General features: G+C 42.0%; 1 protein-coding gene across 1 annotated transcript in view; it reads right to left on the bottom strand.

The window, feature by feature from the left end:
• ZRANB3 (zinc finger RANBP2-type containing 3) overlaps positions 1-24584 on the bottom strand; it is a 273693-nt gene that overhangs the window by 226759 nt on the left and 22350 nt on the right. The window contains exon 2 of the mRNA XM_080670095.1: positions 20025-20192. Within this exon, the coding sequence (XP_080526221.1) occupies positions 20025-20185 (161 nt within the window). The 5' untranslated portion in view covers positions 20186-20192. The remainder of the gene's footprint in view (positions 1-20024; positions 20193-24584) is intronic.

Here is a 24584-nt window from a genome sequence, read left to right as displayed (position 1 = left end):
ATAGACCAATGGAATAGAATAGAGAACCCAGATATCGACCCAAACCACTATGCTCAATTAATATTTGACAAGGAGGCAAGAACATACAATGGAGTCAAGACAGTCTCTTCAATAAATAGTGTTGGGAAAATTGGACAGATAACATGCAAAAAAATGAAACTAGACCACCAACTTATACCATACACAAAAATAACTCAAAATGGATAAAGGACTTAAATATAAGACGGGAAACCATAAAAATCTTAGATTAATCCACAGGCAGCAAAATCTCAGACATATGCTGAAGGAATTTCTTCACTGATACTGCTCCTAGAGCAATCGAAACTAAAGAGAAAATAAACAAATGGGACTACATCAAAATAAAAAGCTTTTTCAAAGCAAAAGAAACCATCAACAAAACAACAAGAAAGCCCACTGCATGGGAGAACATATTTGCCAATGTTATCACTGATAAGGGTTTAATCTCCAACATTTACAGGGAACTCATAGAACTTAACAAAAGGAAGATAAACAACCCAATCAAAAAATGGGCAAGGGACCTAAATAGATACTTTTTGAAAGAAGACATAAGGAAGGCCAAGAGAGATATGAAAACATGCTCAAAGTCACTATTCATCCAGAGATGCAAATCAAAACGACAATGCGGTATCATCTCACACCTGTCAGAATGGCTATCATCAACAAATCAACAAATGACAAGTGCTGGAGAGAATGCGGAGAAAAAGGAACCCTCGTGCACTGCTGGTGGGAATGCAGACTGGTGCAGTCACTCTGGAGAACCATATGGAGTTTCCTCAAAAAACTATAGATGGAACTCCCATTTGACCCAGTGACCCCCACTTCTAGGAATATATCCCAAGAAACTAGAAACACCAATCAGAAAAGATATATGCACCCCTATGTTCATAGCAGCACAATTTACCATAGCTAAGATTTGGGAACAGCCTAAATGCCCATCAGCAGATGAGTGGATTAAAAAACTATGGTACATCTACACAATGGAATCCAACGCTGCTGTAAAAAAATAAGGAATTCTTAGCATTTGCAATAGCATGGATGGAACTGGAGAGCATTATGCTAAGCGAAATAAGCCAGTCAGAGAAAGATAAATATCACATGATCTCACTCATTTTCTGAAACAATACGGCTTATTGGTGGCATTCCAAATAAAACAGAGTACAAGCATCCCTGATTTATATGGCAGTTGTGTGCCGAGCAAATTCAGTGTACTAGGTGTACCAGTTAATAATGGCGGATTTTGTAATCAAAGAAAACACGATAATTTCAAGAGAAACATCAAAAGTGTTTTATTCAAAGCAATGTCCATCACTAGCTCCAAATTTCCCCCATCTTTCAGGTAATTTGTATATACCATCCCAATAGAACTTTTCTTGTTTTGAGGCAAACCATTCAGAGACCCAATTTTCCATTTCTTCGTATGTTTCGAAGTGCTGCTCAGAAAGTGCATGCGCCATCGATCGGAACAAGTGGTAATCTGAAGGAGCAAGGTCTGGTGAATACAGCAAGTGGGTTAATACTTCCCAGGCAATATCTTTTAACGTGTCTTTAACTGGTTTTGAAGTCTGTGATGGTGCATCATCATGAAGCAAAATTACTTTACCGTGTCTTCTGGAACATTCTGGTCGTTTCATGATCAAAGTGTGGTTCAAATTTATTATCTGAAGTCATTAGCGATCAGTATTAACGGTTTCACCTGGTTTTACAAGCTCACAATACACCACACCTTCCTGATCCCACCAAACGCAGAGCATTGTCTTCTTTCCTAAGCGATTTGGCCTAGCAGTTGATGTTGATGGTTGACCCATGATTTTGTGCATTTGGGATTCTCAAAATAAATCCATTTTCATCGCCAGTCACAATTCGATGTAAAAAAGACTTTCTTTCATGCTGTTGAAGCAACATTTTACTGATGACTTTTCCGTTTTCCATTTGTCTTTTGTTCAGTTGATGTGGCACCCATTTTCCTTCCTTTAAAATCTTTCCCATTGCTTGTAAATGATTGGAAATTGTTTGCTGAGCAACATTTAACAATGAAAGATTTTAGGTTTCCTCAAGTGATACATTTAAAGAAGACAAATTACTACAAAATAATCTCTTATATTTTTTGTAAAAGCCCTTAGATAACAAAAAATCTCCTCTTCCATCATGCAAACAGATAATTAAAACAAACTATTCCACCAAGATTTCTAGAATAAATGAAATACAATTTATTTTAAAGAACACGATCTATACAATTAGTATTAACTAATGATGAATATAACGACAGTGTACAATGCTAAGCCTAATAATTCATTCAATGATAGGCATCTTACATCTCATCAGATGTGAGTAAGTAAATGACATATAGCAAACCTTCTCATTCAACTGTATACTAAAATTTTCATATGTTTATAATTTTGCCAATTATTTTTACCATGTATATTCAGACATAAATACATATATGTAAATAATCTCTATATATAAAAGCCTAAGCAACCATTAAGACCAAACAACCAGAATGACAAGCTGACCAGTCACTATGATGCGCACTGACCACCATGGACTCTCAATACAGGAGCTGCCCCCTGGTGGTCAGTGCACTCCTATAGCCAACCTCCCACAGCCCCTCCCCCTACCACTGGCCAGCCCCCCTGATTGGCCATGCTAGGGGGGCTGGCTGGCCAACCTCTTGTGGCCTCTCCCCCCTGGCTGGCCTACCTCCCGTGGCCTCTTCCCCCAGCCAGCCAACCTGCCACAGCCCCTCCCCGAGGCCGGCCAACCTCCTGCGGCCCCTACCCCTCTGGCTGGCCAACCTCCCACGGCCCCTCCCACCAGTCAACCAATCTCCCACAGCTCCCCGCCCCCCCAGCCAGCCAACCTCCCATGGCCCCACTCCTCAGCCAGCTGGCCAATCTCCTGGGGTTCCTCCCCCGAGCCAGCCGGCCCCCTGATAGGCCTTGATCACCACTAGGCCGAGTGATCCCACCTGTGCACGAATTCGTGCACCAGGCCTCTAGTAATTTAATAAATACCTAAGAAATGTACTTAACACTAAAATTGGTAGAGCACACATTCAAAAATTCAATGCACCGTTATTCATCATCTTAGAAAACTAGACAAAACAAGGGGATGACTTCCAAAAAAATGTTAAGTAGTAAAAACAGCAACAACAACAACTGAAGGAGTATAACCAGAAAGAACACTTTGGCTACACATTTCAGGGGGAAAAACAAAACAGCAGAACACAGTTCCAAAGTGAAAGGGATACTTGCATTGCAAAGTCAAAAATCCCTTCTTTGCATCAACAAGAGGATAGGTGGACAGATAGGGTATCACAGAGTCTAGTCTGGCTACACGGAGAAGAAAAGGAGGCAAAGCTCAATGACAAACCTCAAACGACTGGGAAGCAGAGAACGGCCCAGGAGGAGTGTGAGATTTTGCACCATTAGCTATCCTGCTATGTTAATTAATTTCAAAAGAAATAAATTACACACAAAAATAGTGTCATAAAAAGAATAGGTGTTAGTCGTGACACAAGATGATCTTTTGTATATAGGCTCAGGAAAAGCATTCCTCATGGAATGATGAGTAGAGATTTTTTAAAAAACTAATGCTACTAATAGAAGAAGGTATGGCAAAAAAAATGAAGAAATTAAATGTGAACTGACAAGTCAGAGAAGTAAAAGAAAAATAAACACCACTGAAACAAAGACCAATGGAAGCAGAAGAGAGAACAGGCACTGCTAAAACATGGAAAAGTACACACAGGACAGGATTGAAAGGAAATTTTCAAAGGAAATGAAGAAAGGCCAAACCAGTTTTAGAGAAAAAGTAAGAAAGAAAAAGACAGCAAATACAAATAATATAGATGACAGGCCAAGATGAAGCAACAAACATAAGCATACCTGGTGTCTTCAATGAAGAAAACCAAAATAAAGGAACTGAAAAACTGTTCTCAATTTAATTCAAGAAAAGTTTCCAGAAACAAAAGAAAAATGTAAACTCCAGGTTATAATAATATAGCACATTCAGGAACGAGACATACAAGCATCACACCAAGATACATTCTAGTACTGGATTGTCAAAATGGATAAAGAGACAAAAAAATTTAATCTCTAAGGAAAGAAAAACAAGGCAGCCCTCAGACTTGTCTGCAGCAATCAGTTGAGTCCAAGCAACAGCAACCAGAAAAGAAAGTGGGACTGAGGAATTTATTAACCAGCTAACTTGTCATCTATATATATAAAAGCCTAAGCAACCAAACAACCGAACAATTGAGTGACCGGTCGACCGGTTGCTATGACACATACTGACCACCAGGGGGTAGACGTTCAACACAGGAACCGCCCCCTGCTGGTCAGTGCACTCCGACAGTGAGAGCGCCACTCAGCTGACTGACAGCTGCCAGACACCGGGTTCACGGCTGGCAAGCACAGCTGCGGCAGTGCAAGCCTCTCCCACCTCCGCAGCAGCGCTATCTAGCAGTGGTGGCGACAGGTGCACGGGACTAAGATGAGCAGAAGCAGCGCGGCACCTGGCTCGGGCTTGGGCTCCTCCCTGGCCACCTGCCACTTTGTGCACTACTACATCCTTCAGGGGATGTCAGACTGCTGGTTTCAGCACGATCCCAGTCCAACATCCCCCAAGGGGTCCCGGATTGCGAGAGGGCACAGTCCAGGCTGAGGGACCCCCACCAGTGCACAAATCCATGCACTGGACCTGTAGTGTAGTATAAATTCAGCGAAAAGACATACATAAAATGCAAGATATTGGGGAACTGGCTTCCCATTAGTCTGTCTAAAAAAAACTTTGAGAAGATAACTTCAACCAAAGAACACTGTGCAGAAACAAAATGAACTGGAGGGAAGCAGTGAAATGATTTAGCTGTTGAAATAATCTATGTACAGAAAAGAATGTAAAGTTACAGACAGTGACACAGAAATTACATACCTAACAAGAGTAAAGAGACAAAAAAGGCAAAGATCATTTAAAGTTGGTAAAGAAAATAATATAAATATTTATAGAAACAAATTATAAGTACTTTTAAAGATACAAAGGTTAACTTCAAGAAAAATAATTTAACCAATTTATATGATGTGCTGAGAGAGACAGAAAGGGAGAAAACGGCAATATACCAAATGACACTGCTTATAGTTGGGAATAAGAAAACACTGCCTAATAAAATAGAGAATGGAGTATATTATATAAAGCTATAAGTTATAAAGATGGTCAATAGATCCAAAGTACAAACCTTTCAAATTACTAAAAGTGCATATTAAACATGAAGAACACTTGAATTGCAGTCATCTAAAGGGTGGGGCAAAAGTAGGTTTACAGTTGTGAGTACGCAAAACAGAGTTTATTCTTGCATTATTATTTACTAGAGGCCCTGTGCACGAAATTCGTGCATGGGGGGGCGGGGGACCCTCAGCCCAGCCTGCACCCTCTCCAATCTGGGACCCCTTGAGGGATGTCCGACCGCCCGTTTCGGGCCTAAACGGGCAGTTGGACATCCCTCTCACAATCCAGGACTGCTGGCTCCCAACTGCTCACCTGCCTCTACCTGATTGCCTCTAACCGCTTCTGCCTGCCAGCCAGATCACCCCTAACCACTCCCCTGCCAGGCTGATCGACACCTAACTGCTCCCTGGCCAGCCCGATTGCCCCAACTGCCCTCCCTGCCAGTCTGGTCGCCCCTAACTGTCCTCCCCTGCAGGCCTGGTCACCCCCAACTGTCCTCCTCTGCTGGCCCGGTCACCTCTAACTGCCCTCCGTGCTGGCCTGATCGCCCACAACTGCCCTCCCCTGCCAGTCTGGTCCCCCCCAACTGCCCTCTCCTGGAGGCCTGGTCGCCCCCAACTGCCGGCCCGGTCACCCCTAACTGCCCTCCCCTTCAGGCCTGGGTCCCCCCTAACTGCCCTCCCCTGCAGTCCTGGTCCCCCCTAACTGCCCTCCCTGCTGGCCTGGTCTCCCCCAACTGCCCTCCTCTGCCGGCCTGGTCACCCCTAACTGCCCACAACTGCCCTCCCCTGTAGGCCATCTTGTGGCGGCCATATTGTGTCCACATTGGGGCAGTCATCTTTGACCACATGGGGGCAGCCATCTTGTGTCTTCAAGTGATGGTCAATTTGCATATCACTCTTTTATTAGATAGGATTAATTATTGTATTATTTCCCATAAGAACAACTTCAAACATACTTTTGCCCCACCCTGTATTGAGTGGATCATCTAGTGATTATACAGTAACAGTTTTAGAAACAGAAACCATAACTATCATAACTATTATGATGACAGAAATAAAACCAAATATAGCTCTAGTATCAATGAATAAAAGTGAGATTAATACTACTTAAGAGAAAAGACAAACTGAATCACAAAGTGAAATCTTATTTTGAAACTTAATAACTCATCTAAAGGAAATATCTCAGAAACATTGAAAATATAAAGATGGTAAAGGCATCCTAGGAAAATAAGGTCAGAAAGAAATAGTTGCTGGAATAGTAATTGCACAAGATTAAATTCAGAGTACAAAAGGAAGGAAGGAATTTTATAAGTTTATTTTATAATGATAGATCATAATCCCAAATAAATGAAAATTTAACAGTAAGATTTATGCTATCAGTACTGTAGTGGTTTAGATATTCTAAAAACCCTTTCCTTTGCCCAGCTGGTGTGGCTCAGTGGTTGAGTGTCTACTAGGAGGTCAGGATTCGAGTCCCGGTCAGGGCATGTGCCAAGTTGCGGGCTGAGTCCCAGTGGGGGGCGTGGAGGAGGTAGCTGATCAATTATCTCTCTCATCATTGATATTTCTCTCTCCCTCTCCTTTCCTCTCTGAAATCAATAAAAATATATTTAAACAAAATTTAAAGGAGCACCATCTCCACCTTTGGAAAAAAACCAACATCCTTTCCTTTGCAAATACCTACCGTGTTCCCAGAAAATAAGACATCCTCCGAAAATAAGACCTACTTACAGGTTTCCTTCTGGGTGAAATATAAGGCATCCCCCGAAAATAAGGACCCAGGCTCTGTCTCAGAATGAAAATTAATTTACCGTAAACTGGTCGCTAGGGCCGCCCCGACTGGCGTCAAGCAACCAGTGACGTTACGCCGAGTCCTGACGTCACTGCTGTGTGGAGGCGAAGCAGAGGTCGGAGTGAGCAGTGAGCGCGGGGCGGGAGAGAGGAGGAGACTTTCGCAGATGCGTCTAGAAGAACAGGAGGATTAGAGCGGACGGGACGCAGCGAAGGTGGTGAGTGCTGGTCTGTCTCTGGTGATACTACCTGATGCTCGCGGCCGCCTTCATGATGACTGAAGGTTCTCAGTCAGTGGCAGACCCTGCTCCAGCCCAGATTCAGGCCCCAGCAAGCCCAGTGACAGTCCCCAGGCAGGCCCCAGGGGGTAAATGTCTGATAAAGGGGTAGGGGGGATGTCTGGTGAAGGTGTTCAGTGGCACAGGGGTGGGGGGAGGGGGATCACTTAAAATGACACAGGAGGGTCAGAGGGGGCAATCAAAATGACACAGGAGGGTCAGAGGGGACAATCAAAATGACACAGGAGGGTCAGAGGGGACAATCAAAATGACACAGGAGGATCAAAAGTGGTTACTAAAATGGTAATCCCCCCTCTGATTCTCCTGTGCCATTTTGATTCCCCCCTCTGATCCCCCCTGTGTCATTTTGAGTGATCCCCCTCCCCCCACCTTGATACCCCAATTCCTTTTTTTTACCCCTAGAAATGAGTGCAAAAAGAAAAAGCTACTCCGTGGAGTACAAGAAAGGAATCGTGGAAGACTCTTGGGGCCAAAATCTTACTGCTTTCTGCAAAGAGAAGATGTTGAGTATCCGATTGGTCCGAAAATGGCGAGCAGAGTATGGTAACCTCATTGAACAAGTGGACAAGGGAATTGCTAAAAAGTGCAAGTGTGGATCAGGTCAGCAACCATTATTTTCCAAGCTGGAAGACCTGATCTGTGAATGGGTTGTTGACAGGAGAGCAAAGGCTTTGGTTGTGAATAGGGCTCAGATTCAAGAATTTGCCCTTGCAATGGCACCACAGTTTGACACAGCCCCCGAAGACTTCAAAGCATCACAACACTGGCTGGATAATTTCCTTCAGCGAAGTGAACTGTCTTTAAGAAGATCTACAACATTGTTTAGGTTGGAAGATACTCAAGTTATTAAGCGAGCACTTGCATTCAAGTCCTTTATTGATGATGCTGACTTCTCTAAATACAATCTTTCCAACATGATTGCTATGGATGAAACTACAGTGTTTATGGGCCAATCATCTCAAACAACAATTGAACAGCGGGGTGCCTCCTTAGTGTACATTCCCTCCACTGCTTATGAAAGTGCACATGTTTCCTGTATTTTGGAAATTCGTCTGGATGGCACTAAAATCCCACCTTTAATCATTTCTAAGGGCAAGAAGGAAAAGATTGAACGTGTTTTGGGCGTTTTTATTCTTGAAACTGAAAAAGCCTGGGCCACACAAGCAGTTATAAGGAAGTGGGTCGATTTAATGCTGCCGCTTGTTATGCTAGGGAGCCAAAGAGGTCTGCTAGTCTGGGATGCAGCCAGCACTCACCGCGCTAAAGACATGAAAACATTTCTTCACGAAAGAAAAATAGATCCGATAATGATTCCCGCAGGAATGTCGGCCTATCTCCAGACTCTTGATATTGCAATAAACAAGCCATTCAAAGACAATTTGCGCATGGAAATTAATGACTACATTGAAAATAGAATGGAGAGAAATCAGTGTGGAAACTTTGTGAAACCTAAACTGCAAGAAGTTGAGACTTGGGTGAAGAATTCATGGGAGAAAATCACTGACAGTTGCATTGCAAATACACTACGAGCAGGCTACCTTGACAAGAAGTACTCATTTAAAGACAGTGCTATTGCTAAACATGAGAGATTTGGTCCACTGATTCCGAAAGAAATGGAGTCACAAGAAATTCACCAGGAAATTCAGGAATTGGATTGTTATGATGTTCCAGAAGATGATGACATGATTGTCATTGAATAAATGAGTAAATTCTTGATACTGTAGGATTCAGTTTGTCTGGTTTGTGTTGACAACTACCGTACTACCGTACCGTATACAGGTAATAAATTTCCTTTATTTTCATTTAACAATAAATGTGTACCGTATTCTTCTTCATGGAAAAATAAGACATCCCCTGAAAATAAGACCTAGCGTGTCTTTGGGGGCAAAAATTAATATAAGACACTGTCTTATTTTCAGGGAAACACAGTAGAAATGCTAACTGAGATAAAATACTATCTTTTAAAATGCAGAGAGATCTGAAGAAAAGTAAAAAAAATTTATAATAGACAGAAACAAAAGAGAAAGTCAAGACCACAGGACACAATGAAGGTGTCTTCAGACAGCATCAACAGGGAAACTTAAGATTTAGCCAATCAGAGCCATAGGAATACATCTTAAATATACACAAAGTATATAGTGGAAAAGAGACTCCTAAAGAAAACTTGAGCTTAAGAATGCTACAAAAAAGTGAAAATGGAAAAGGGATGACTGACAATAGAAAAAGAGACCTATAGCAAAAAGAAACCACCGGGAAATAGATTTATACATCTTTGGTCAATTGCTTTCTCACAAGGATGCCAAAGTAATTTATGAAAAGAACAGACTTTTCCACATATGCTGTGGAATAAATAGGTATCAGTATTAAAGAAAACTGAACCTAGAAATCTTATGTCACCCCATACACAAAAATTAATTTGAGATAAATCTTCTACCAAAAAATAAAGGCTAAAACTATAAAGTTTCCCATACAAAACAAGAAGACCATATTGGGGTAGAAAAACACTTCTGATGACAATATGAAAAGTACTAACCATATAAGGAAAATTTAACAAATTAGATTCTATCAAAATTAAATATTTCTGTTCATCAAAAAATACCATAAGGAGAATTAAAAGACAAGCTATAGACTGGTAGAAAATATTTATCTATAATAATAAAAGAGTAATATACTAATTAGACTGGATGTCCTTCCAGACAAAGCCAGGGCCGGAGGGAAGCCCAGGTCCCGGGTGCCTGCCGGCAGCCGGAGCAAAGCCCAGGTCCCAGGTGCCTACGGGTGGTTGGAGGGAAGCAAGCCTGGGTCCTGGGTGTCTCCTGGAGGCTGAAGGTAAGCAACCCCGGGTCCTAGGTGCCAGAGGGAAGTTGGTGCTGGCAGCTGGGGGAAGGAAGGCCTACGCTTGCACAAATTTTGTGCATCGGGCCTCTAGTAATATATATATCAGGCAAAGGTTTTGTATGCAGAATATAAAAATAACTCCTATAAATAAATAATAAAAAGACTACAAAATATGGGCAAACATTAATACACATTTATAATATATGCAAATGTATAAATAATATATATCCTATCTAATAAAGACGGAATATACAAATTGACCATAACTCTGTGACAAAGATGGCGGCGCCCACAGCCAATAAGGAGGGAATATGCAAATTGATGCAACAAGGTGAGAGGCGGAAGGTGGTTCTGGCCAGAGCCAAGGCAGAAAGGCGGTTCTGGGCTGGAGCGAAGGTGGAAAGGTGGCTCCCAGCCGGAGCGAAGGCGGTGCCGGCAGCCAGGGAAAAGAAGGTCTATTCTTGCACCAATCTTCGTGCATCGGGCCTCTAGTTATATATATAAGAATAGCCAAGAAGTGCAGGGAAAGACACCAACATCATTAGTCATTAGGGAAATACAAATTATAATACAATGAGCTACCACTTGAAGATGCATTCATTTTGAATGACTAGGATGAAAAAGCTGACAATAAAAAATACTCACAAAGAGGTGGAGCATCTAGATCTCTCATACTGTACATTGCTAATGGATGGAAAAAGTTGGGCAATTGTTACAGTTAAACAGACACGTAACATAAAACCTAGCAGGAGAATTAAAAATATATCCACAAAATACTTGTCCAAGAATGTTAAAACCATATTTGTCCATTAGATTCCTAAACTAGAACCACCCCAAATGTCCATTTGTAAGTGAATGAACAAAATAACTGTCCTATATTTAGAGATAAAAACATGTATGAATGTCAAAAAATGTTGAGTAAGAGAAGTCAGACACATATAAACCATCATGATTCTGTCTGTCAAGTTCCAAAATAGAAAAAAGTAAGATATGGCACAGTATAGAATTATAACCCAATGAATATAATAGGAATCCATGAGTCTATCCTAAGGATAGAAGGATGATGGATGGATTGATGGATTGATGGATGGATAAAGACAGGAGTGGGTGAAGGTCAGGTTGACTATAGGAGCACAGGGAAGGCTGTTCCTTATAGTAGAATGTCAATTAATAAATCATCATTTTACAACTGTCATAAAAAATTATTTTAAATAAGAATCATCTATGAATGCTAAATCTAAGAGGGAAAATTGGATAAGAAGCAGCATATTTGCATGGTCTCAATCTCTCATGTTAGCTGATTGCTAAGTAAGCAACAATTTTACCGTAGCAAAAAGTAACTATATGGTAGAGAAATCATTAACACTTTGACAAGTAATCAAAATTAACATTAACAGTAAGAAGCTGAAAGATACAGTGTGCCTTCAAAAGCAATGTCCTCAGAAGAACACAACCTAGCTCTCAGTTATGTACTAATCCAGAAAGGACTGCATAATCTAAACACTATCTTGATAAAACTTAAAAATTTGAGACACATTTTATAAAATAAACTGGACTATATTCTTTTTTTAAATATTTTTATTGATTTCAGAGAGAAAGGGAGAGGGAGAGAGAGACAGAAACATCAATGATGAGAGAGAATCATCAATCAGCTGCCTACTACACACCCCACACTGGGGATCGTGCCTGCAACCTGGGCATGTGCCGTGACGAAGAATCGAACCATGACCTCCTGATTCATAGGTTGACGCTCAACCACTGAGCCACACTGACCAGGCAAACTGGCCTATATTCTTTTAAAAATTGCCAGTGTCATGAAAGGCTAAAGGTCTGTCCCTACATTAAAGGAAACAGATGTCATTAAATATAATAAGTGATCCTGGACTGGATCTTGGGCTAAAAAAAAATGCTTTAAAAGGACATTACTGGTACAATTGACAACATATATGAAGATTAAAGTATTATATGGAAGTTAAATTTCCTGAATGTGATAAGTATGGCTATATTTTATAAAATAACTTTCTAAAAGTTGAAGTTATTTCCAAATAAAAGTGATAGATTTCAGATCAGTGGTTGCCTAATTCAGGGGGATGGGGTTGATTAGAAAGAGGCCTATTCTGGGTAATGAAAATGTACTTTATATTGACTGAGGTTTTGAAAACACAGGCATATACATATGTATTAGAATCCACTGAACTGTACACCTAAACCTGTGCATTTCATTAAATTTAATTACACCTAATTTTTTTAAAGCCACTAAGGAAACTCAAAGTTTAGCATGAGGGGAAAATTAATCATCAGAAATCATAAGCCTATCTGAAAATGAATTTGGGGTTTTGAATTTTAAACTGCCTATCTGACCTGGGAAACTGTAAAATAGGAACTTACTTTACAAATCCTTCCTAAAACAATTTACCCAACTCTTTAGGTCTCTTCAAGATTTCCAGAGATTAAGATTATCTAATTACTAAAACAAAATTTTTAAAAAAATTAGAAAATACATTGGGAAATAAACCATCATCATGAACAACAAAAAGCAAAATTAGCTTCCAAAGGACTTCAGATATGTAAAATAAGTATGTTGTAAATATTACACAAATAAGAAAATTAAAGCAAGGCGAGAAATAGGATACTATCAACATAAATAGGCAGCCAGGAACTGGATATTCTAGGACTTAAAAATACACTATATGACATCAAGAACAGAAAATAAAATGTTCCGATTCTCCAATTACAAGAAAGGGAAGAACTGACTGTTCTTTGACATTACTCAACTAATCCCTAAACTATACTCTGACATTCAGCAAATCCTTAAACTCTCCAGCTTTTTAAAATTCTCCAGACTTCCCCAAAGCCTGATACAATACCAACTCTTTGCTTTGTTTAAAGAGCCTGTTTAATAAGCCCAGTTCTCCCTTGCTTAGCATGTAAAAAATTCAGGTACTTTCTTTCAGACATATTGAACAGGTTTTGGTTTCAGGTATTGTGAGTGGTGGTCTCTTCCTTAAGAGAATGTAATAGATTTATTTAACAGCAAATGATAGGATTGGTAAATAAGAATATGGGTAAACAAAAAATATCCAACTGAGCCACAAAAATTTAAAAAATTAAAAAATTATGAAAAAGAAGGTAAGAGATACTGGGGCACCAAAAAAGGTCTAATCCTGTAATAAAGAGGTAATATGCAAGTTGACCATCACCCCCTCACAAGATGGCTGCCTATGACCAGGCTGGAAGGGGGGTTGGTGAGGGACGACCAAACGACTGAACAAGCAGGCTGCATGGGACAACCAGGCCTGCAGGGGGGTTAGTGAGGGATGACCAAACAACTGAACAGCAGGCTGCGTGGGGAGACCAGGCCAGCGGAGGGGCTGTGAGGGGCGACCAGGCCAGCAGTCGGGGGCAGTTGGGGGCAACCAGGCCAGCAGGGGGAGCAGTTAGGGGCGACCAGGCCGGAGGGGGGGGGGGCAGTTGGAGGCGACCAGGCCGGCAGGGGCGCAGTAAGAGGCAACCAGGCTGGTGGGGGGGAAGTTAGGGGCAAATAGGCTGGCAGGGGATGCAGTTGGGGGTGATTAGGCTGGCAGCGGGGGCAGTGAGGGGTGACTAGGTCAGTGGGGGGGGGGGGCAGTTGGGGGCAACCAGGTCAGTAGGGGGGGCAGTAAGGGGTCACCAAGTAGGCAGGCCGGTGAGCGATTAGGAGCCAGCGGTCCAGGATTGTGAGAGGGATGTCCGACTGCCGGTTTAGGCCCAATCCTAGGATTGGGCCTAAACCGGCAGTCGGACATCCCCCACAGGGTCTTGGATTGGAGAGGGTGCAGGATGGGTTGAGGGGAACCCCCCCCCCCGTGCATGAATTCTGTGCACCGAGCCTCTAGTATAATTATAACTGGAGATTAAGAAGCAGAAAAAAATGGGGCAAAGTAATATTTGAAGAGACAGCCACTAAGAATTTTCCTAAATTAATGAATGGCATATACCCACAGATTAAGCTATAAATGCAACAAAAACCACATGTAGGTATATTATAATAAAATTTTTGGATAGCCAAACAAAGAGAAAACCAAAAATTAAAATATAAATAAAAGGCCAGGGGTTGGGGGACATATTGTAATAGCATCAAATATATTAAATACCTAAGAATAAATTTAATGATATATGTAAAAGAACTATACACTAAAAACTATAAAACCTTATTAAAGTTAAATAAAAGGTGGAATCATTGAGATGAAAATAAATGGCGAGCAATGGAAGAATTCGCATTCATGGATTAAAATACTTTTAAAATACTCTATACTATAAATATATCAATTCTCCCCAAACTGAACTGTAGATGCAAAACAATCCCATGCACAATCCCAACAACGTTTTTGTATGAAAATTGATAATTATTTCTATAATTTAAAGGCAATGCTAAGAGCCAACTTCTAGCCTCAAGAACTGTGAGACAATAAATTTCTCTTGTGTAATCCACCTACTTGTGGTACGTACTTTATTAAGACAGACCTGGCAAACTAATACAGACATTAGCTACTTAGTGGAATATATGCACATTTTTTTTATCTTCTTCGTATATGCACAAGAGAAATGTATCCATATTTAACAAAAGATTTACTTAAGAATGTTCATAGCATTGTTTTTCTAAGAGCCCCACACTAGAAACAACCTAAATGCTCACCAACAGTAGAATCAATAAATAAATCATGGTATATTTACACAGTGAAATTTTATGTGGCAATGGGGAAAAATCAAGTACAAACACATGCAACAATATAAAAGGATCTCACAATCATGTTGAGTGAAACAAGCCAGACACAAAAAAGTATATGTATACATGCATGATTACAATTATATAGTTGAACATGTAAAAGTAATTTACAGTGTTAGAGGTCAGGACTGTGGTGACCCTTGGAAAGGAGGGAGGTAATAGTGATTGGGAGGGGCAAGAGGAAGATTCTGGGGATGCTAGTAATATAATTCCCTTTCTTGATCTTGGTGATGGGTGCACTGTGAAAATTCTTCAAGTTGTACACTTATGATCTGTACACTATTCTAAGTTTTTTACAAGCTGAGTAGGTGAGTTAAACAGCAGATTAGAACAACTGAATAATGAACAATAAGGGAGATCTTTAAAAACATATATAATGTAGCAAAGACAGAAAGTATATGAAAAATTAATAAAAGTATACAATAGAGTAAAAAGGTCAGTCTAATTGAAATTGCAGAAGATAATACAGAGAATGGATAAGAATAAATATTTGAAGAGATAATGCTGAGAATTTTCCAGAATTAACATGATACAAATCCCAGAATAAAAATGCACTATAATACACCCTAGCCGGTTTGGCTCAATAGATAGAGCATCGGCCTGCGGACTGAACAGTCCCAGTTTCCATTCCAGTCAAGGGCACATGCCCAGGTTCCAGGCTCGATCCCCAGAGGGGGTATTGCAGGAGGCAGCCAAGAAATGATTCTCTCTCCCAACTGATGTTTCTATCTCTCTCTCCCTTCCTCTCTGAAATAAATATATATATATATATTTTTTTTTAAAATGCACTATAATTGCAGGCAGGATTATTAAAAAAAAATACTGAGTAAATTATAGTAAAACTACAGAACTCCAAAGACAAAAATAAAATCTTAAAATCAGATACAGATAAAAACAAATGATTTACAAAGGAATGAAAATTAGACTGATTCCCTTGTGTGTGTTGGGAGGGTTGTTTTGGTTTGGTTTGGTTTGGTTTGGTTTGGAAATTTTTAAACTCACAGAAAAGCCAAAGAATAATACACTGAAACATACTTATACCACACACCAGATTCACTCTGTTAACATTTTAGCTGACACACTCAAAGTTTTTTGAAACATAAACATGTCCTTCCCTTTTGGAAAAAAGGTAGAAAGTAGGCTGCAAATAGAATTCTTTACCCCAAAATTCTTTATCATCCCAGGAATTAGAACATTCTATTCATCTACAACACCATTACCTCATCCTATATAATAAAGAGCTAATATGCAAATGGTCGTCACGCCCTCACACCAACATGCCATAACTGCTCAAACACTAAACACTGGGGAGAGAGGAATAGGGACCAACCAGGCACAAATGAGCTCTTGAGAGAGGAATGGGGACCAGCCAGGCTGCGGCCCGGGAGAGGGATAAGCTGCCCACCCCGTGGTCCCAGGCACCAGCGCCTGCTGCTGCAGCTCAGGAGAGGGACAAGCCGCCCGCCCTGTAGTCCCGGGCGCCACTGCCTGTGGCTGTGGCCCAGGAGAGGGATAAGCTGCCCGGTCCACGGTCCCGGGTGCCTGCGACTGTGACCTGGGTGAAGCCACCCGCCCACAGGACCCGGGGTGCCTGTGGCCAGCCAGAGGGAGGGAAGCCAGCATCCCAGGTGCAGGGCGAGGCAGAGGCTGTTAGGGGCGATTAGGCTAGCAAGGGAGCCATTAGGGGCAATCAGGCCAGTAGGGGAGCAATTAGCGGCAATCAGAAAGGTAGGCAGAGGTGGTTAGGGGCGATCATGCAGGCAGAGGGGTTAGGGGCTATCAGGAAGGCAGGCAGGTTAGGAGCCAGCAGTCCCGGATTGCGAGAGGCAGTCGGACATCCCCTGAGGGGTCCCAGATTAAAGAGGTTGTAGGCCGGGCTAAGGGACTCCCCCCCACCTCCCGTGCACGAATTTCATGTACCGGGCCTCTAGTATAAGATAATCAACATTAATTCAATAACATCACTCTAATAGAGTCCAGATAAAAGTTTCTCAGTTATCTGAAAAATGTCCTCTAAAGTTTACCTTTGGGGGAGAAACCAAGATGGCGGCATAGGTAAACACCTAAACTGCTGTTTCGCACAACAATTTCAAAACTCCAACTAAAAGACAAAATGGACATCATCCTGAACCGCAGGAAGGCTGGCTAAGTGAAAATTCTACAACTAGAAGGAAAAAGAAAAGCACACTGAGACTCAGAGGAGCTGCAGGAGGCAGAGGTACTGAGACACGAGCGTGGAAAGGACTGGCAACTGAGTGCGCGGCTGGCTTTCTCAAGCGGGAGGGAGACAAAAGCACCCAACTGCACTGAACTCCAGTTCCGGGCGAGACTCTGGGGACCCAGACTCACATGGGGTGAAACTGGACTGTCAGGAAAGAGATAAGCACACTGAGACTCAGAGGAACTGTGGAAGGCAGAGGTACTGAGGCGCACGCGCGGAGAGGGCAGGCAATTGAGTACGCGGCTGGCTTTCTCAAGCAGGAGGGAGACAAAAGCTCCCAACTGCACTGAACTCCAGTTCCGTGAGAGACTCTGGGGACACAGACTCATTCGAGGAGAAACTGGACTGTCTGGCAGCGGGTGGAACTCGAGGGCAGCTTTCTCTCAGAGGTGCTTGCAGCAATTACCACGGGACACTGACACACAGGGGTCTATTAGGGCAGGGCTGACAGGAAACCAATGCTGTCTGCTCTGCCCTGAGACTCTGCCCCATCCAAGCTGAGCACAGAGGCTTTTGCAAGACTTGTCTCATAAGGGTATCTCCAGCACAGCAGTTCTCCCAGCGTACACACAGCTGATCTTCACAGCCAATTGCCCTGGAGGTCAATTCCTCCCAGTGATACCAACAATAATCAACACTTAACTACAACAAGACTGTGCACACAGCCCATAAAGGGGTGCACCAAGAGTGTCAACCTCAGGTAACTGAGGAGGCTGGGCCACTGGGCCCTATAGGACACCTAGCACACAAGGCTACTCTATCAACTCAGGGAAGCAGCCAAAATATGGAGACAAAGAAAGAGGTCACAAATGAAAGAAATGGAGGAAAGCAAACGACTGAATATAGAGTTCAAAACCACAGTTATAAGGTTTTTCAAGAATTTTCTAGAAAAGGCCGATAAATTTAGTGAGACCCTCGAGGATATGAAAAAGGACCAACTAGAAATTAAGCATACACTGACTGAAATAAAAAATATTATACAGAGATCTAACAGCAGACTAGAGGATCGCAAGAATCAAGTCAAAGATTAGAAATACAAAGAAGTAAAAAACACTCAACCGGAAAGGCATAAAGAAAAAAAGAATCCAAAAATATGAAGATAGTGTAAGGAGCCTCTGGGACAACCTCAGCGTACCAACATCCGAATTATGGGGATGCCAGAAGAAGAGAGAGAGCAATATACTGAAAACCTAGTTGAAGAAATAATGACAGAAAACTTCCCCTACCTGGTGAAAGAAATAGACTTACAAGTCCAGGAAGCGCACTGAACCCCAAACAAGAGGAATCCAAAGAGGACCACACCAAGACACATCATAATTAAAATGCCAAGAGCAAAAGACAAAGAGAGAATATTAAAAGCACAAGAGAAAACGGTTAGTTACCTATAAGGGAGCACCCATACGACTGTCAGCTGATTTCTCAACAGAAACTATGCAGGCCAGATGGGAGTGGCAAGAAATATTCAAAGTGATGAACAGCAAGAACCTACAACCAAGATTACTCTACCCAGCAAACCTATCATTCAGAATTGAAGGTCAGATAAAGAGCTTCACAGATAAGAAAAAGCTAAAGGAGTTCACCACCACCAAACCAGGATTATATGAAATGCTGAAAGGTATTCTTTAAGAAGAGGAAGAAAAAGAAAAAGGTAAAGATAAAAATTATGAACAACAAATACATGTCTATCAACAAGTAAATCTAAAAATCAAGTGAATAGCCCTAGCCAGTTTGGCTCAGTGGATAGAGCGTCGGCCTGCGGACTGAAGGGTCCCAGGTTCAATTCCGGTCAAGGGCATGTACCTGGGTTGCGGGCACATCCCCAGTGGGGGGTGTGCAGGAGGCAGCTGATCGATGTCTCTCTCTCATCGATGTTTCTAACTCTCTATCCCTCTCCCTTACTCTCCGTGAAAAATCCATAAAATATATTAAAAAAATAAATAAAAATAAATAAAAATCAAGTGAATAAAAAATGTGATGAACAGAATAAACTGGTGAATATAATAGAATCAGAGGCATAGAAAGGGAGTGGACTGACAATTCTCGGGGGGAAAGGGGTGTGGGGAGTGCAGGAAGAGACTGGACAAAAATTGTACACCTATGGATGAGGACAGTTGGGGGGGGCGGTAAGGCCAGAGGGTGGGGTGGGAACCGGGTGGAGGGGAGCTATGGGGGAAAAAAGAGGAACAATTGTAATAATCTGAACAGTAAAAATTTATTAAACTTAAAAAAATAATTAAAAAAGTTTACCTTTGTACTTATCCATTACCTAATCAAAATGTATGCTTTACTTTCAGATATTGTAGCTCTTAATTATCTTTCAGTTTAGAACATTCTCACTCATGACACTGGTTCATATGAAGAGTTCAGGTCAGTTATCCTGAAAAAATGTTCCACGTTCTGAACTGGTTTGACTGCCTCCTTATGACCATAAGGTCAAGAATTTCTAGGAAGAACACCACTAAGAAATGCTATACACCTTCCGTGTACCACATTATGCCTGTCTAACATTATCCATTTTGTAATTGTTCCCTTTGTAATTAATAAGCCACCTGTAGGGTAATATTTTGAGACTTGGGAGTGTACTTTTAATGGCAACTGTGGAAACCAGAAAACAGCAGACTACAACTTTCAAAGTGCTAAGAAAAAAATTACTATCAATGTAGAGTTGTATGCCAACCAAAATATCATTCACAAATGAAGGCAAAATAAGACATATCTCGAAATTATTATTTCATGATCCAGTAAACTAAATTAACAAAAGACTATGTATACAACACACACACACACAGCTTTGCACAGAGCTTTGATTTTTATGAAACTTGCCAGGGATTTAACATTTTTAGCATGTCTTGAAAAAAGTACCTTACCTGCCATCTCTTTTAAGGGCAAAAGCGATGCCCTCTTTCTGAAAAGGAAGCAGCTTTGCTCTTAGTTTATCAGGCAAAAAATCCAGCTGTTCATAAGATTCACTTGTCAAACAAGAAATCTGAGATGTCAGGGGCTTTTTTGTGTTATGAACTCTGGGCATGATGATCCTAAAATCAAAGAAAAAACAAAACGGAAGGGGTTAGGGAATAAATATTAACTAAGTGTATCACAGAGTTAAACAAATAATAATGCAAGCATACTTACCAGTAGCCTTCATGAACTATCCACATAGATATAAATTAAATCATGTTCCCAGAGTTAGCTATTAAGAAAATTCAAACCACTAACTTCAAAAGCAACTGCTTATTTCCTATGTTAAACCTCAGCATCACCTGCCTGGCTTGGCTCAGTGGTTGAGCGTCGACCTATGAACCAGGAGGTCACGGTTCAATTCCCAATCTGGACACATGCCCGGGTTGCGGGCTGGATCCCCAGTCTGGGACATGCTGGAGGCAGCTGATCAATGATTCCCTCTCATTATTGATGTTTCTATCTCTCTCTCCCTCTCTGAAATCAATAAAAATATATTTTAAAAAATAAATAAAAATAAAAACTCAGCATCCTCTATTTCATTTGTATTCCTAATTGAGCCACAATATAGCCATAACCCTGTTTTAAGCAATAATATATTACTGAAAAGTTATGTCAACTACATTTTTACCAACTGAATAATTCTCTCTATATAAAAACCTAATATGCAAATAGACCAAACGGTGGAACAACTGAACAACCAGTCGCTATGATATGCGCTGACCACCAGGGGACGCGTGGGGGACATGGCAGGCATCAGCCTCGGCAGGATGGTGGAGCAGGTGAGTGGAAATGTCAGACCAAGGCCAGGCACTGGGCACTGTCATTGAGGTAAGCCTCTGGTTTTTATTGAAAATACTTTGCTTCTGTGTGCCATGGTCCCAGCCAGTGCTCGCACCTGCTGCCTGCACCGGCCCCACTGGCACCTGCTGTGAACACCAGAGACGCTGTTTGCACCCATTGCCAGCACCCGTCACCAATCCCAATCATCAGCACCATCAGCGGGTGCAAGTGGCGGCTGCCGACCCTGATTGCCCCTAAGGGCTTCTCCACCTTCCCCTGCTCCTGAGGGGCCAATTGGGGCAGCAGCCGCTGCTCGCACCCGCTGACGGTACCAGCCCTGCTCACACCCGCTGTTGGCGATGGTCCCAATTGCTCTGTGCCGTCAGTGGGTGCGAGTGGGACTGGAGCTGTCACCGCATGGGAGCGGTGGCAGCGGGAGTGGGGCCGCTGGCAGACAGGGGACCGAGGGTCATGGTGGGAAGGGCCGGGGGGGGGCACAGAGTATTGGCCGAGAACACCCCCCCCATGCCCACTGCAGCCTCGCGGCCCACAGTTCCTTTCAAGGTTCACGAATTCATGCACTGGGCCCTAGTTTTGAAATAAAGAATAAATTTGCTATAGAAAGATAACTCCTTTCATAATTTATAGATGTACATTTTTATATCACACCATATTTTCTAAGAATGGGATAAAACTGCATTTAAAAAATAAAATAGGGAGAAAAATGGCGGCGGAATAGACAGACATGTTATGAGCCTTGTCCCGGAGCAGAAAGAAAGAACAGCTGAGGGTCGCACGAGGAGTGTTTGTTGGCAAGTTAAGGGACAGCTAAACTCCAGAAGAAGGTGGGGGACTGCTAGACGGGGTTCCCCTGACCTGGCAGCCCCCACTGCGGCTGGGTCCCCTCCTGGAGCTACAGGCACCGATGAGGAGTTTGCGCCATCTTGAACGGGAAAGTGGAGCTTATCGGAAGCCTGAGAATCCACAACTGCGGCACCCATGGAACAGCTGTGAGCCCCAGAACGCCGGTCCCCAATTGGCGCAAACACACGGATTCAGAGGAGCTCTACACTCCACCACGGAAAGGTCAGATTTCACCTGGGATATGGTGAGGTCTCTGGTCCCGGCGGGAGAGAGGAACGCGCGTTTTGCCGGAGCTGGAAGACCAGGGAAGTCTGTGCCTAGAAAAATGCGTGGCTGTTGGGGCTGGCATGATCCGTGAATGTGGAAGGGGGTCCTCAGAGCTGCTAACAGAAGGGCTCTCTGAAAAGCAACCCATTTTGATCTGACGTGCAGGGACACCCTAAGAATTTCAAAGGTGTGCCGGCTGCTGAGACTTGCGCGCAGCCCCGGAGTTCGCACACTTGGGCTTTTTCCTCTTCAAATCCTTGCTTCTGATTACTAAGCCCAATACATAAGATCACCCAATTGGGGACACCCTGGGAGACTGCAGGGGAAAGTGTTTTTCTGGAACCTGGGGATCGGAGCAGGGAGTGACCATCAGAGAGCCAGCTCTGAGGCAGCCCACTCCCACAAACCAGTAGTGAGTACCACAGGGAAAGAAGGCTCTAACACTGCCTAGAGAGGCCATAGATAGACCCAGAAGTCAATCCAGAAACACTGCCACCCAGGGGCTGAATCACAAATTGACTCTTGTGTAATCAAAAATAAAGGAATACGAGAAGTTAAGACACACCACCTGCTTAAAATCAGGACTGGTTTACAACACTGAAGAGCAGTGGAATGCAGGGAACTGCAATACTGTCCGGACTGAGAAACAGGCGTGCCAAACAGAACAACAGAGGAAGTGAATGACCTTCACTACTCCACATTTTATTTTTATTTTTTATTTTTTTATTTTCATTTTTTGCATCTTTTACTCAAGAAACTAATTTTTTCTTTTTTCCTCACTTGATTTTACCTTTTTAATTATTACATTTTTATTTTCAATCCGTATTATTACTACTGCTTTTTTATCTTTTTTTTTAAAAGTGTCATTTTATTTTCTCTTCATTTTATTTTGGGATTAGTGTTCTACATTCTATTTTCATCTTTCCTTTAGCATCGTTTTACTACATCTTTATTCCATCACTCTCTTCCTAACCTACCCTGTTTGGTGTCCTGTTTATCTTACCCCTTTCCTGCTTTAGATTACCCCTATTCTTTCTGTTTACCCCTTGTTAAAAGTTCACCCTACTAACATATCTAATCTCCAATCCCCTGCTCTAAATCCATACACACCTCTCTCTTCGCTGTCTTAACTATCCAAAAAATTGTTTTTCTCTCTGTCCTTTTGTTGTTGTTCGCTTGAATGTTGATTATAAGGAATTTTTATGCTTTTTTGTGAGATTGTTTTGCTTATTCTTCTTTTGTTTATTTTTTTGTTTGTTTTGTGCTTCTGTTTTTCCTTACCTCACTCAATATTAGTTGGTGTTGTAGTTTGTATTAATCCCCAGGTACCTGTTGCTGGCATTTGCTGAGATTAGTGATTGTTCTATTGGAGTTTTATCCCCATATATATAGTTTGTTCCCCTTTCTCCCTTAGTCTCTTTCTTGTCTCTATTACTTTTTTTTTCCTTTTCCCAATTTCATTTTGACACTCCTTTCCCCCCTCCCTCTTTCTTCCTTTTTCCTCTTGTTCTTTCTCTCCTATCCCCTAATTTGCTTTCTCTGGTGGTCACCTTTATTGGAGGTTATTAATATCGTGAATACATTTCTGTTCAGTGCCTTGTGTGTTATACCTGGTAGTGCTGTATTTTGTGCCTTTAAATAAATGCAGGAGAGAGAGAACTACATAACCAGACATCCAGAGAAGAGAGACCATGGGGAGACAAAGAAACAGCCCACATATGAAAGAAAAGCAGGCATCACCAGAAAAGTAAGTAAACAAAATGGAGGCAAGCAACCTTCCAGAGAAAGAATTCAGAGAAATGGTCATAAGGTGGCTGAAAAGAATGGAAGAAAAATTTGACTATATGAGCAAGAACCAAGAGGGAATGAAGAAGAACCAAGAAGAAATGAAAAATGACATCACTGCTGTAAAGAACTCAATAGAAAGCATCAAGAGTAGACTAGAAGAAGCAGAGGACCGCATTAGTGGGCTAGAAGACAAGATGGGAAAAAATACCCAAGTAGAGCAACTTCTAGAAAAAAAAAATTCAAAGGCAGGAGAGCATAAGGGAACTTTGGGACAACACGTAACAAAACAACATCCACATAATAGGGGTTCCAGAAGGAAAGGAAGCTGAGCAAGGAATAGAAAACCTGTTTGAAGAAATAATGACAGAAAATTTACCTGATATAGGGAAGAAAAAACCCACACAAATCCAAGAAGCTCACAGAGTCCCAAGCAAAATGAACCGCAAAAGACCGACGCCAAGGCACATTGTAATTAAATTGGCAAACTCCAACGACAAAGTAAGAATCTTTTTTTTTTTAAATATATTTTATTGATATTTCATTGAGAGGAAGGGAGAGGGATAGAGAGCTAGAAACATCGATGAGAGAGAAACATCGATCAGCTGCCTCCTGCACACCTCCCACTGAGGATGTGCCTGCAACCAAGGTACATGCCCTTGACCGGAATCGAACCCGGGACCTTTCAGTCCGCAGGCCGACGCTCTATTCACTGAGCCAAACCGGTTTCGGCCAAAGTAAGAATCTTAAAAGCAGCAAGACAGAGACAG

This window comes from Plecotus auritus (assembly GCF_963455305.1).
Source record: "Plecotus auritus genome assembly, chromosome: 5".
Lineage (NCBI taxonomy): Eukaryota > Metazoa > Chordata > Mammalia > Chiroptera > Vespertilionidae > Plecotus > Plecotus auritus.
Note: the sequence above shows the minus strand (reverse complement) of the source record. Positions and strands in the feature narration are given on the sequence as shown.